Raw genomic sequence first — 15,580 nt, forward strand, 5'->3', positions numbered from 1 at the left:
TCTACCGTCCACATGCCACCCCTAACTATGCTGCTACTCTTCACAGCTTCCAAGAGTTATTGCACCTTTTTAGGTAGTTTATGGCAGTGGTTCCTAAGCCTAGTTGTAACTCAAAAGGTTTAACAAGGACTGGAATCCTGGGGAGCTTATGAAACTATGAGGCCCCATCTCAAACCTACCAAATATCTCTAGAGATAGGACCTGGGAACCTGTATTTTTTAAAATTCTTCAGATGATTTTGATACCTGGTTAGGTATCAAAATCATATATAATATAATCACAAGAAGAATTAGGACCAGCTGAGGTTTACTATAAACGTACCCTTGATATGATGCGGATGGTTATCGAGAGCTGAAGGAAGCACACACCAAATACCTGAACATCTTCCAGATTTCCTTTACGCTGAAAAAGATTCTAGAATCTCAGTTTGTAGCTTCAGCCCACTAAAACCTAGTGTGGTGTAGGAGAGAACAATGGATTAGGATTCAGAAGATCTGGATTCTAGTCCCCATTTGGAAAAGGAGTAACTGTTGTGACACTGGTATGCCATTTAGCTTCTCCAGACCTCAATTTCCACTGTAGGTAATTAACATTTGCTCTGTCTATCTAATATAATAAGACAATGGCGTAACTTTAGTTAATTACCCCTCCTTCTTTTTCCTTTGTCCTAGCTTGCGACATTTGATCCGCCCTAGCATTTTCCTGTATGTACTTCTCTACCCCAGATGCTGGAGAAGTTGCTAGCAAGCAAAGGCAGTGAGAAACTTCCCCTTCCTGCTACATTCTAGCAAAGAAATGAAAGGTTTCACAGTCATTGCTAATCAAGATTACATGGAATTGATGAAATCATTAAAAGTGCAAGGAAGAGTTCTGGTTGCCAGGCAAGGCAGCACAGCTATTGTGTATCCATGATTACGGAAACAGGGTATAAATAAAAATCAATAATAAGGTACCTCATTTTAGTCAATAGCTTAAACCTTTCCGCTTGTCTCCCTCTTCATTCAAGCAACTGAACTATATACAATGGAAACAGATCTGGTTTATGAGTACTGAGGACACCTGGTTTTCATTTCAAACTGTTGTACAGATACTAAGTAGCCAGAAAAGGAAAGTGCAAATTTTCAATAATTGCCTAGAGAGGCCCAAGCCTCTCTAATTAAAAATCTGGGGGAAGGGTTTGAGATTCCTAGACCAGGTGACTATTAAACCCCTTTGGACTTTTAAGATTATGATTCTGTTTTCTCAAAGGGAAAAAAAGATTTATAATCTCAAGGGTGACAACCACAACCAAAAAAATCTACCAAGAGGGAAAATGAACATATAGCACTCCTGTGTTTTAAGTTAAACAGTTTTATACAAAATAGAAAGGTCACAGGACACATAATGATGATGTAACTGACTGAATTTCCTCATTTATTAAAGAATAGAAATAAATTTTGCTTAAAAATTTTAAAAACGACATTAAAACTTAGTTTATCTTTCCACTGAATAAAACTGAGAAGAAGACTGGCTTTCAGATCATATATTTATTTAAAAAAATAAAATGGATCGACAAAGTTACCACATTATTATGCATGCTAACAGGATTTCCCAAGCCCATGAGATACCATTTCTTGAGCAATAAAAAAAATGACTTCCTCAATAATGTAAAGATAGGAAACCTTTCAATCCAAATTCAAGATCTTTATCACTAGGTTCCACCTCACAAGATATATCTGTGCCACAAGCTGAGCTCCTCAGTAAAGAAAGCTTGAGAAGATACTAAACAAGGACGTCACTAAAAGATGATGATTTGTTAAAATTATAAAGCAACCATCTTTTGGCCTGCAAATATTCTACATTAGAAATCTCCACCACTGGGGATCTGCTCCCCAAGACAATTTTACTATGAATCCAGGATAATTACAAACACATGGCATTTTTTTCTTGCATGCTTTCTTGGGCCAACCCTGTTTGAAAACATGTACAATTTATGGGATGGAACTTGAAATTCCCATTCTCACACAGGGATAGTTAAGGAGTGTTACCAATAACAAAGAATAAAAGTTATATATAACATTGGTTATTATAAATTATATTTGTTCTTAATCACCCCATTCTCCTTAATATGTTCAGATTCTTTCGGGCAGAAAACATGAGTTTCCTATAACATCAATTACATCATTAATGATGATTAGAATGAGCTGTAGAGACCTTGATTCTGAAGACATGTATGTGCAGGTGAGACGCAATCTGATTGCAAACACTGACACAGTAGCGAATCAAATCAAAGAAAGAGAAGACCTAAAAAAAAAAAGAGAGAGGTACTATTAGATTCTCAGGAATCTGCTTAGGCCATCCCTAAGATTCCTGAAAGCCAAGAGGAGAGGCTTCTTTCTTCTCTTCTTTTGAAATTCACCTTCAATTCCATAAAATTTAATAACTCAATTTCCTCAAAGATTTTTCCTTTACACCAAGGAGCAACAAACTTAGTATTTTAGGCTTTGTGGACCATATTCTCGTTGTCACAACTGCTCAACTCTGCCACTGTAGCATGAAAGCAGCTACAGACAATACATAAATGAATGGCCATGACTGTGTTCCAATAAAACTATTTACAAAAACTGGCCATTGGCCCACAGGCTGTAGTCTGCCAACTCCTGCTTTACAGTTAGAAATATGGAATTTATGAGCCAGGATGTAGGCAGGACTAATAAGAATAATACAAAAAAATGACTCAAAGATGAAGCCACGAGGAACTCCCACGAAGTCCCATAAATGTGGTTTTCTAGTATTCTAAATCATTACAATTATATGATCTATCTCTCAGGACTGGCCCACTGAAACAAGAAAACAAGTAACCTCCAAATCATGAAATAGAACACGGTACAAAACTTACCAGGGCTATCCAAAGTACAATATATTCATCAATAAAGCTGTTAAAATATTGGTCCAGAAACAAAAGTGCTGGACCTATGAATGCTGTGTCATGCAAATGCATTTCACTTTTAGTCATGTGTGCCACCTATGAATAAAGAGAATCGGTGATGTAGGCAGGCATTTTCATATTAAAGCAATTGTGAGCTACACAGTAAATCAGTATTGTGATCAAATTTCAAGAATTCTTTAGCAATATCTGTTGAATTTTCAAAACTAAAACAACAACACTAAGTGGGTGTGAAAACTATACACCGAAGGTATATACCATGCCAACTAAGTCCCCCTAAATATGCTTTTCACAAGGAGCCTTAACTTAGTGTACAGAATGAGAATGAAGAATGAGAATGAAGAATGTGGATAGAAAGAAGAGTCGCAGAGGTTTAAGGAGCTTCTGGTAATCTCAAATTGCAGCTTCACGTAAGAGTAAAAATGGCTCCCATATTGATGTCAAGAGATTTTGATTAGAGGACAGCAAACTCTAGAACTGCTTAGGAAGTTATGAAATGAAAACTATGGCCATAAAACCAAAATAAGATGAAAGTTAAAAAGAAAACAGACAAAAACTCTGGTGCTTACCACAAGCTTATTGGTGATTTTGGCAGATACAAAACCAAATGTCAATATATAAAGACAGGGATGCTTTTCAAAAAGCTGAACTGCTGATTTCTTGTAGATCATTGCAGCTAATGTAATTACTGATCCAATATGGAGAAAAGGAGAAAGGACACTTGTTCCCTGTACAGAGTAAAGAGAAGTGAGGAGTTAGTGGTATTCTATACCGATTTGCTTGATGGAAGACAGATCAACTTGAACTTCTAAGAACCTCACGGTGTCTGAGAGCCAGCAGTTTTTATAACTGAATACCAGAACAGCTAAGGAAAAGCGGCAGCATGGATTAGTTAGGCACAAACTGAGGATTTTACTTAAGAGGCCAGACATTTTACAAAGCAGATCGCACTTAAAAAATACATATATATATATGTGTATAAAAGTGTGTGTCTGCATGCACAAAAAATATGCAAATATAAGCATATAAATGTATACATGTGTAAATAAAACTGAGACGTTTCAGGGTTTTTTTTCTTTAAGACTAAGTGGAAACTCTCAATTAACAATGATTTTAATTAATTCAAATAACAATTCAAATGAAAAACAAAGCGACTACAAAACTAAGTCCTAGCACAATCATTGGAAATCTTAAGAAATACTTACTGCTATCGTTGATCCATTTTTTCCAACACCACCTGTGAAGATTACACGGAAGTAATTTGTACAGGAAAATATGGTCCCTGCTACAGTACAAAGCGCAGGAAAAATTTTCATTTGAATATTCAGCACTGGAATCTTTAATGGGTAGAGAGAGAAAACAATTAATATATATATAAATCAAAATAAGAAAACAAAGCAAACATTTGATTCCTATTCTGATATATTCTCCATTCCTTCTAGTTTAGTAAATACTTAAATTGATGGAAGTTTCCCTAACCTTTCCATTATAAACAATATAAAAAGTCTCAAGAAATGAGAGACTACATAAAAATTAATCTGACTTCTGATACTAACGTTAAAAAAAATAACTGATCCAACTTTATTAGCTAAATAAAGTTCACCTAATGCATCCCAGAAATCTGGCAATAATGAACCAGGCTATCTTCTGGCCTTTTAATAAAAGAAGTGTACTTTTCCTTTATCTTTGTGCATTTTTTGAACTCTACTGCTAAATCTGTAATTCGTTACTAATTGTTATGAGAGAAAACATGGAGCATAAAGGACTAGAAATATTTGCAACTAGATTTAAAAAATCTGCAAACTAGAGAATTCCCAATTGCAAACTGTTAGAATACAGGCAGCTAGTAAAAGTAGAGAGCAACTAAGAAGGCATTCATATTCAAGGAGCTTCTGTAATCTCAAATTGTAGCTTCACGTAAGAGTAAAAACAGCTCCCATGTTGATGTCAAGAGATTCTGATTGGAGCAGAGCAAACTCAGGGACAGGACGAAAAATATGTGAAGCACACCCAAGCAGGTACAGCTCTATAATTGTGAATCCAAAACTTTAACATGTAAGTTTACTTTTCAGAAGAAGTAAATAATAAATTTTTACAGTATACTGAAAATATGAATTGATTTACCTAAAGTTAGGGGGGCTGAGTGCATTGAGATCATGTATCTAACCTTGTGAACACAGTATACCTCATTTAAAATGAAATACACTTGTATAATACTAAATCTTAAAAATCATTTAAGATTTTCTTTCTTTTTGCACATCTCTTTTTAGCTTTTCTGAAGTCTCCAATTTTGTCCAATATGGACTGAAAAGAAAGGAACAGTAAAATGATATATTCTATTAAGTGAAACAAATGACTCTAGGAATAAGATTCCAAAAGCCCACAGTAGTTTAATAGGCAATGCGTTCTTACAATGAAGACATTTTAATCAGGGCTGTCTACACTTTTTAGGGATGCCATCTGCTTACACTTTTAAAATCAAATAAGAATGTGACACTTCCTATTTTTTGTATGTATAAAACCCCAGTAAAGTTGATAGATATAAAATTTAATGTTTAGCTACTCTATTTCTTTAAAACTCTCAAGAACTCATTTTATTTACACAACTCTATGACCTCTTGCAAAACTGCAGTCTAAAAAAAAAGGGAAATCAACTATTCAAATTTCAAGTTGTACTGTGGCAGTGTTTAATTTTCTAAAATGAAATAGGTCAACTTAAAAATTAAGCCCAGAACTGCACGGAGCATCTTAAATTGTCTCCTTCCTTCTCTAACTGATCTCCAAACCCTACAGTCCAAATTCAAAGCTTGTTTTCAATAAAGGAGAAAATCAACACCATGGTTGCTTTGAACTCCAAGAGATTTTTTTGCTCCAGTTCAGAAAACTAAGGATATTACAATCTAAGTCTGATGCACCTGGCTGAAATTCAATATTCTATCTAGTTTCCTTTTCCCTCCAAAGACAAAGGACCTGTCTGGCAAAGGAGGAAATACTACACTCACTTAGATTTCAAAAGAAGCGAAGCATTAATCCATTACAGGGGCATGCCTGTATTAAGGCCAGGGCACTAAACGAGTGCCAACTCTAGTGTAGCAGTAATCTGTGCCACAATTGAACTCCATTGCATCACAACTGTATTTAAAATTTGGTGAAAATGCTTTAGGATCATGGAAATTTTTGCTCTCTGAAAGAACAAAGGATAAACAGCAACATTACAAAAGCCAGGCAAATTAGTAAATGGCTTGGACCACAAACCAAGTAAGCAAGCTATAGACGTAGGGGCAAAATATCATAAACATTCTTAGGGCCCTCTTCACTTCTGTCATATATGATAGCTACATACACCAAAACATAAGCTCCTGAATGTAGGTTTATGTTTGAATTGATTTTTATATTCTCTCTAGAACCCTGGATATTGTAGGTGCTCAGTATAAACTTATCAAATAGATTAAGATGTTCTCCCTTTCTCTCTCTACATAGAATGTCTTTTTTGAAATATTATGAAGACACACCTTGCCCCCACATTAAGAAGGAAAAAGGAAGTTAGCTACAAGAAAATCTGAGGCAACGTGAAGGGAAAGCGGAAGTAGAGGAACCCCAAGTCTCACCAGGTGATCACTTAAAAATCAGCACTGACTCAATCACTTTTAAAAAGTATTAGAAGTATTGCCATTTTTACCTCACACTCAAGATCAAGGAGGGTGGACACATTGTCCTTCCCAATCTTTCTCTTTCTGTCCTCATCCTCCTGGAACATATCCAGGGTGATCAAAGTGCATCCACTCTACAGAAACAGCCAGAAAGCTGTACTAAAAACGCTTTTATCTCAGGTCTACCCAGAATGTCGACAGTCTTTGAGACTGGGAAGAATAAGAACTCCTTTGGGTCATGGTGTCTGCTCTACAGCTAGGGTAAAATCGTCTGGATTCATGCCATAAAATTATGTAGCCAAATAATATCAATCTAATGTAGTTCATTTTTCAGAGATTAAAAAAAATCTTAAATTCTCAGGTGTACCAGATTAAATGGACACAGGTTTTGGTTTAATCGTTTGGATTAATGCAGAGTATCAGTTACTAAGCTGTTAGACTAGTTTTCTTATGAGCATAATAAAATATTCTTACAGGCTTTGTAAATTTCAGCAGAAACAGAAAGTATCATTTTGAGATTAGACACTTCCTTCCAAAGAATGTGGGAATGCCTGTTTATAATGTCTGATTTAGTTAAGTATAAAGCCACTACTTAAGTCTTTTAGTTTAAGAATGAGATACAAATAAATTACACCATATAGCAAGTCTTCAGTTCTACCTAATGAATTCTGAAACTTCACCTGTAGTAACACCCACCATTTGCCTTAACTGGATTCCAGAAGGTGTCTCCTGGTTTAATACACGTTTAATCAAGTACTACTTTTTTTTTTTTTATCTTTGGCTGCATTGGGTCTTTGTTGCTGCACGTGGGCTTTCTCTAGTTGTGGCGAGCGGGGGCTACTCTTTGTTGTGGTGCGTGGGCTTCTCATTGAGGTGGCTTCTCTTGTTGTGGACCATAGGCTCTAGGCACGCTGGCTTCAGTAGTTGCAGCACATGGGCCCTAGAACACGTGGGCTTCAGTAGTTGCAGCACATGGGCTCAGTAGTTGTGGCTTGCGGGCTCTAGAGCGCAAGCTCAGTAGTTACGGCACACGGGCTTAGTTGCTCCGTGGCATGTGGGATCTTCCCGGACCAGGGATCAAACCTGTGTCCCCTGCATTGGCAGGTGGATTCTTAACCACTGCGCCACCAGGGAAGTCCTCAGCTACTACTTTTAAAAGAATCAAATGTCAGTGAAAGTAACTGTGAAGGGATTTTATGGGTCCCTTCCAAAGTGATGACATTCTTTTTTTAAAGAGTTATATATATGATAGAAGATAGTTTCAAGACATCCCAAAAGGATATATTCTTTTAGGGAAGCAGTACACAAAAAAAGTCTTGTTTTTTGCAATGTGCAAACCATATACTAACTTTTGTGCATGAAAATAATTTCTTTCCGTAAAAAATGGGGGGGGAACCCCAAAACACAAACCATGCACGCACAAAAAACCCAACCAACCAAAACTAACTACAACCTTTGGTAAAAAAACATCTCTTTGAATTAAAAAAAAAAAAAAAAAAAGCAAGAAATGGGTAATCAATAAGCAGTAGATAGAAATCACTTACCTTTGCAAAACAGCTGATTTTCTAAAATCAGCTTTAAGAAGACATTTGCACTGTTTTTGTTTGTTTTTACTATAAAGTTGCTTTCTTAAATATCAGTAAAAGTCTTTTAATGAGGATTTGGAAGGCAATTTCCATTTTATGGCCTCAACCTCAAAAGAGATAAAAATTTCACAGCTGGGCCCTAAATAAATATCTTCTCTCCATTTTGCCACACAAATAAATCAGAGCACTGCATGTAGTAGTCTTTCCTGAACTAACACAATGCAATTCAAAACAGCATATTCAGCAATAAGCCCACAGGGCCAAGAATAAAGAAAAAAAGAAATACAGTGGTTTGAAGTCAATTATGGGAATCTGTACTGCAATCTGCTCAAAGAACCCAGAGTATTTCCCTAAGCCTCCGAATATCACCAGAGAAGTCAAGTCCTTTCCTTTTATTTTAATGATGGTAACAGTAGAACCAATGATGCTAATAATAAGACAGTGGCCCGTGAATCTCTTTCCCTACTGCAACCTCCATTTCAGTCTTGGATCTGAGAGTTCCTCAGATTACTTTTTTAAAACATATAATAAAAAAGAATGATTATATTATCTTAATTGCCAATAAAGATAGGACAAAATATTTGATCCTTTTAAAAGAAAAAAAAATTATATCTGTTATGTACATGTATAGATTGTGTGTATAAATCCTAATAAAGAAAGGTGACAAGTTTACCTGAAGCAAATTTACTACCAGGCACCACCTAAAAATTATGGATATGTGTATAGCCTGCATGAATACATAACTGCACTGAAAACAATGCTTTCTGTACCTCCATACTGATACAGATAATTAGGGATATATACCTGATGCTGACTTGATTTTGGATGATTAAGCCAGAAATCCCATTTTTTTTGTTACTGATATGCTGAAACATTAAAGGTAATTTATATGTGTGTAAGATATGCAAAATAATTTTGGAGGGGGAGAGATTTTGGTATAAAACACAAAGCCTATGAAAATAATAATCAATATAGTGAAGAAATTTAAAAAAATTTAAGTGGGAGGTAGGCTTTAGGCTTTATTACCTAGTTTCAGGAAAAGAAGATCTTTTCTTTCCTTCTTCTACAGCCAAATTGTTTAAAACTATTAACTATTTAATAGTTTTATAGCTATTTATAACTGTTAACTATTTAACCTACACAAGAGCAAAAGTAATAACATTCTAGTGAAATCCGAGATCTATAGATATATATGTATACAGTGTGTATGTATCTATAGACCTCAGATGTCACTAGAGACAGTATTGACTTTTGAGACTAATGTGTAAAAAAAGATGTGATTTTGAATGATATTATGTACGTGAATGAACAGTTTCAGAATTTTCCTGGTTGACTATGGATTATCTTTATTCCTTCATCTTCTCCCTCCTCACAACGCTATCCTCCCAACAAAAGGTATTAAACAATTTCTGGTAATAGATACTTAGGGAAGCATGTTAATTACACTTCCTTAAGTATCTAATTTACCATCATAAAGTGAGCCAGGTAAGGGAAAAATCTTGCTCAGTAAATTTCCCTTATACTTTAAAATTAATCTGATTTTTAAGAACTGTGTTTGTTTAGGAGTAGCAAACATGCCAACTGTAAGAGCAGCAACAACTTCTACTGAGGGCTCATTATTCGATAGCCACTGGTCTGAGTGCTTTACACATACTCATTTAATACACAAAATAACCTTATAAGACAGGTACTATTATCGTCTTCATTTTACAGAGAAGAAAACTAAGCCACAAGAGTTGAATAACAGATCAAGTTCATACAGTAGGTAGTGGAGCCAGGATCAAACTGAGGCAGTCTGGTTCCTGAGACTGTGTTCTTGGCCCCCGTATTATATATATTATATTCGCTCTTTCAGAAGTTTGTGGAAAAGAACTTGTGTTTGTAGGGGTGACTGTATTTCAAGTCAAGTTGAAAATCAAGGTCCTGGCTTGTGAAAACAATCCTAAGGCACTGATTCAATAAGCACTTATTCTGTTCTGGGGCCAGAGTTAATTCACTACCAAAATTTGTTAGTCAGCTTTAAGCACACAACGGAGAAACTAGTAGACTCGTGTAGCTCAGAAAGAGAATAAAAGATTTGGTTTAATCTTGTCATTGGTTAACTTGATACACTACCTGCTGTTTCCTCAGCTGTAAAATAGGATGACACATAATAATTCTGATAGCCTTCAAAAATAACCCTGAAATGGACCTACTGTACAACATAACTCCAAGTAGTAAAATTCACTATGCCCTAAAGAGAAGTTTGTGTCCTATCATTGCTGTGACTTTTTGTTTTCAGAAAGAATAAAATAATTTTACATATCATCCTTTAACTGGATTATACTATATTAGAAAAACACAAGCAAAAGACAACATGCATTACATGGGATACACAATGTGCAGAGTTACCATAGATTGCCAAAAAGGTGGTCCTCCAATCACTGCCAGCAAATGCATGATTATTATGAAGATTTGCACTTCAGTCACATCAATTCTGATTAGGTACAAAAAATCCAAAAAAGCAGAATTACTCAAAACAATTTCAAGTTAATTACTTGCAAGCTTAGCAGCATTCCTCTATCATGCACAATAGAAAAAAATCTCAAATATTGAGGAAAGGGGAAAAGGAGGTGTCAAAAATTTGTTATGAGCAAAATCAAATAAAATCCAGAGCGTTTTAATTTAATTTGATGAATTTCACAGAGCAATAAAAACCCCTCCTTTCTAAAGAAAATTTCTGACTCATTGAAGTTGGGCTGAAACTACAGCTTAACCTTTCTCACCAAAAAAAAAAAAAAAAAAAAGAAAAGAAAAAAAAAGTGTGTGTGTATTACATTTTGAATGTCAAGCAGAGGATTGCATTGTACTGCTATATAATATGAGATCTTGAAATAAGTGCTTTGTAGTATCAAATGGAAGAAATGGTGAGCTTTTACTAAAGTAAAATAAATCTCTGACACCTTGGCAAAACTTACTGCCCTTTAGATATATTCATTTAATGCCTTCCATGATATGGGTGTGAAAAAAAAAATCACCCAATTCTCAATCAAATTCTTATGCTTATTAGGTCAACTACTCTTAAGACGTCTGGAAAGAAGATACTGAAAGCAGCCAAGAATTAGCTTTGAGGTTGCTGAAAATGATCTTACAGTCAAGAAGAGACAAACCTGGTACAAAAACAGGGCAGTAGAAATTAGAAGCCTGAAAGTCTGAAAAAAGAATAAGGGCATATTCTGAAGACTGAGGAGCAAAGCAAAAACTGGTGTTCCTTTCCCTCTGTAAACTAGCACTTTTTATAATCTTGAGATTGTCATTCTCAGATTACTGGATCCAAATGCCTTTTAATTTTACTGATTTACCCTACAGATATGCTTGAACAAAATGTCTGTACAAGGTTATTTATTACAGCATTATTAATAGTTGCAAAACTTTAAAAATATCTCTCAATAAGGGGGTAGTTATAGAAATTATGGTACTTCCATACAATCAACTATTGGGTAGCTTTTAAAAAAAGAGTGGGGTAGCTCTCTAGTGGTGACATGGAAAAATATCAAAGTTATATTAGGTGAAGAAAAATGCTGCAGAATGTGTATATGAACTTTTTGCGTAAAAAAAGAAGAAAAATAATATTACATTTTAATTTTTGCCGATAATTACATAACAAATTTCTGGAAAGATACATTACAAACTAAGAACAGTGGGTACCTATTGGAGAGGACAGTGTGGGAACTGGACAGCTGGAGATGAGGATGAGAAGGAGACTATTCACTGCATACCTTTTTTATAATGTTAGTTTTTAAGCAAAGTGAATAATTTATTTATTAAGAAGGTAAACTTAAAAAAAAAGTCAATCTAATAAAACTGATAGCAACAACAGCAAGGGGGGGTTCAAATCCCGGAGCAGAATAGAGACCCCATTTCTAAAATTGATACTTCAAGCAGACAATCTATCATGTGAGCTTAAGATATGTAAGTTTTATGCTCATAATAAATAACCAGATTGAAACCAGTCTCTCACAACTAAAAAAAATTATCTTTGATTGCTCAAGAATGCTTTTTAAATAGAAGCATATTAAGCTGCAAACATATAGGGATGTAGTTATCTTGATATACACATTTATTGAAAAAAAAATGGACTGAATTAGGCTAAAAAGAATCTGTAGAGCTGACCTGGTGAGTGATGTTGCCAATAAGGGGAATTACACTCAGTAGCAGACTCAGGAGACTAAGCAGGTGTCAAAGATGATCGACTCTGTCTTGGGTGGAGGAGGGTAGACATCTTACAACATTTTGCTGGATATGTGAAGTAGCCTTTTGGGAGGGGAAGGGCCAGAAGTATAGAATTACAAAATAAAAATGGAGGGAACCTCATGCAATTAATCTTTGTACCTTGGATGAATGTAAGTAAAAGAGATTAGGAAACATGAAAGATCTTTACAAAGCCCAAATTGGGATTCCTGGGAAATTTTTATGGATTAGCCTGTTTGGAAATTTTGGAAGACAGAATTCTGTAAACCGTTCAGATACTATCACTGAATTTAGATCAACAATGTCTTAATGTTAGGAGGGAGAGCCAGGGAAAACTTACTTACCAGTTGGTAATTAGTTAAGAACATTTTTTCCTGTGTGATTATCTGATTTAGCGGAATACTCTGTATTCCAGGATAAAGCCCTCCTGCTCTGAATCATGAGAATTGCCTATCACCGCTTCTGGATGTGTGGCTCTAATCTTGACTGTCAATGAAAAAACGTGCAGTGCGAGGCCATCCCCAAAGAGAGAAACTAAGCAAGCTAAGTGGGACAGGTGGCAGAAATGATTAACAGTGAACAAGAGTTAATGATTCTGTTTAGAAGAGAAGTGGATACCTGACAGTCCATTTTTCCACCCTTCCACTAAGAAGTCTCTCAATATGGGTTGAATTTACTGTAACACATATTAGGAGGGGGCTCATTTTACGCTTTTTGGCTATGCAGGAAATACATAATTATCTAGAGGGAGAATAGTATATAAGGCAGGAATTTGGCATTTCTGTAGTCACTTGTTATTTTCAAAATAATAACATGTGTGATAATATTTCCAAGTGTTGGAACTATTTCTCTAAAACAAAAACAAACAAAAAAATCAACCTCCACAACTACACCAAAAATAAGCCCTTCAAGGGACAAGGGCTATGTGGTAGAAAACCACCTAAAACACCAGAGTGACTTTTTAAAAAAGACATGGGAAAACAAATCTCTTAACTATAGCATTAGATTTTCACAGCCTAAAAGTTTCAGAGGGGGGAAATTAGACGATAATAAACATAATTTTCTATAACCATGAAAGTATTTAAATATCTTGACTGGTATTGCTTAAATAATTTCTTATTTCTACTTTATTTTAGTATAGGTTTTGTCAAAGGACAAAAAGAACTTCCCCAACTGCTGTGTTTAATCCATGAGTACTCTGGTCAGAACACACTTAAATTACTACAACAAGCCAGCAACAAACAACCCATTCTGATGGTTGTCACAGAAGAAAGATGGAGAAAAGCAAACCAGTTGTGGAGATTGAGCTCTCCCATTTTACTGACAGGGAAGCTGTAAGTGTGGCAGTCCATAGTGAAAATAACCTTCAACACTCATAACAAATCCCTTGGGCCCATCACTCTTTACAACATCCTAATGGTCAACTGATTAAGAGGTAAAGATATCAAGGCGTCCTAAATAAATATGAGTAATTTTAACTTCTGAACAAGAAATAGAAGCTTTCTAGTTGGAGTGAGGATCCTAGGGAGGCTTCATCACCAGAGAAAGACAGCTTAAAAAGTTCCCTACCAAATGTAAAATAGATAACTAGTGGGAAGCAGCCGCATAGCACAGGGAGATCAGCTCGGTGCTTTGTGACCACCTAGAGGGGTGGGATAGGGAGGGTGGGAGGGAGGGAGATGCAAGAGGGAAGAGATATGGCAACATATGTATATGTGTAACTGATTCACTTTGTTGTAAAGCAGAAGCTAGCACACCATTGTAAAGCAATTATACTTCAATAAAGATGTTAAAAAAAAAAAAAAAAAAAGTTCCCTGATCAGGACAGTTATTACATGAGAAGTACAGCTTTGAAAAGTGATTAAGGGGTGTAACAACTCCAAACCATCTAAGTTAGCTAACTATAAAGAAAATTTCTATTTTGAATGTCTCGTTTTTATTTCTTAGTGTTCAGAGATTCCTAACAAATACATTTGGTTTGAATTCCAACAAGACTCAGCATTAACTGAGGAATGTGAAGGGATTTAACTGACATTCTGTGAGCGTTGATAAGCATGTTAATCGTCATTTCCTAGCATTTTTAATATCAGAAATGAGACAATTTAATCTAGTTTTCATCTACATATGGCATATGCATTTCAAAGATATACTTGCAGTTAATTTGGAAACATAATTTTTTAAATTAAACTATACATAATAAATATAATTTCGTTGTAACTGGGTTGGCTACTAGCTTGGTTTTAACAGAGAATATGCACTAGGGCTAGATTCGCAATGTCACAGAAATTCTGATTTGTACAATTTGACTTGTTAGCTACTATTTTAAAAGAAGCATTTTGCTTAGGAAGTCATTGAAGGGGGCTGGGGTCCTAGTCAAGGATTAGATTGCTGTTAACTACAGATTTGCAATTATTTGTAAATGGATCTGATGTTCTAGGGAACTTATACATAAGCAGAATATGGCACTCATTATATATTTTACCAGGGTGGGTGAAGTAGTGGTAGACTGGAATGAAGATTGACCTAGAAATTCAACATACTGCCTTCCAATATTTTACTTCCTACCCTTCATAAGGGGCAAACTGGGCATGACAAGCTTAATGTTAATAACATTAACCATACAGCTGAGTGACAACTATGAGTATTTTAAAGTCAAGTGTTATATACAGAGAAAGTCTAAGCATCTATTTTTGAGATAAGCTGAATTATTTAAAACAGTATTATCTACCACGAGTGACTATACAGATCTTTAGACTATCTGAGAAGACTAAAACAAAACAACAACCCACCCAGTGACTTTGAATAAGAGAAAAATAGGCAAAAGCTAGACTAGAACAAGTCCTCTAAGAGGAACTAAAGTTTAGGTCTCAAATTTAAGGGGGCAGCCTATCCTTATCACCTTTGGAAACAGAAAAATTAGAAGACGGTCCTCTCACCTCATTTAGTAATAATCTCAGAGTTAAATAAAGGGATCATGGACATATTCTTCCTCTCAAAATAGCACAATCAATTTTGAAAGAAATCTGGAAATTATTGGGAATTACTAACACAGGTCTTAAAATATAATAATAATGATTATAAACACTATGACAAGCACTGTAGTCAGCACATAACATGTTTTACTCTTTTAATCTTTACAACTATCCTAGGAGGTAGGAAATATTACCACGATTTTATAGATGAGGAAA

At 35.3% G+C, this 15,580-nt stretch overlaps 1 protein-coding gene across 3 annotated transcripts in view; it reads right to left on the reverse strand.

The window, feature by feature from the left end:
- Window positions 1–1,507: 1,507 nt before the first annotated feature.
- CEPT1 (choline/ethanolamine phosphotransferase 1) overlaps window positions 1,508–15,580 on the reverse strand; it is a 36,768-nt gene continuing 22,695 nt past the window's right edge. For 2 of the 3 annotated variants that reach the window (XM_061183715.1, XM_061183717.1), the window contains exons 5-9: window positions 10,554–10,638; window positions 4,132–4,263; window positions 3,496–3,654; window positions 2,879–3,004; window positions 1,508–2,283 (exon numbers count right to left, since the gene is read on the reverse strand). In XM_061183715.1, coding sequence (XP_061039698.1) covers window positions 2,164–2,283; window positions 2,879–3,004; window positions 3,496–3,654; window positions 4,132–4,263; window positions 10,554–10,638 — 622 coding nt within the window. In that variant the 3' untranslated portion in view covers window positions 1,508–2,163. The remainder of the gene's footprint in view (window positions 2,284–2,878; window positions 3,005–3,495; window positions 3,655–4,131; window positions 4,264–10,553; window positions 10,639–15,580) is intronic. The other variant, XM_061183716.1, reaches the window with a different exon arrangement.

This window comes from Eubalaena glacialis, chromosome 3 (assembly GCF_028564815.1).
Source record: "Eubalaena glacialis isolate mEubGla1 chromosome 3, mEubGla1.1.hap2.+ XY, whole genome shotgun sequence".
Classification (NCBI taxonomy): domain Eukaryota; kingdom Metazoa; phylum Chordata; class Mammalia; order Artiodactyla; family Balaenidae; genus Eubalaena; species Eubalaena glacialis.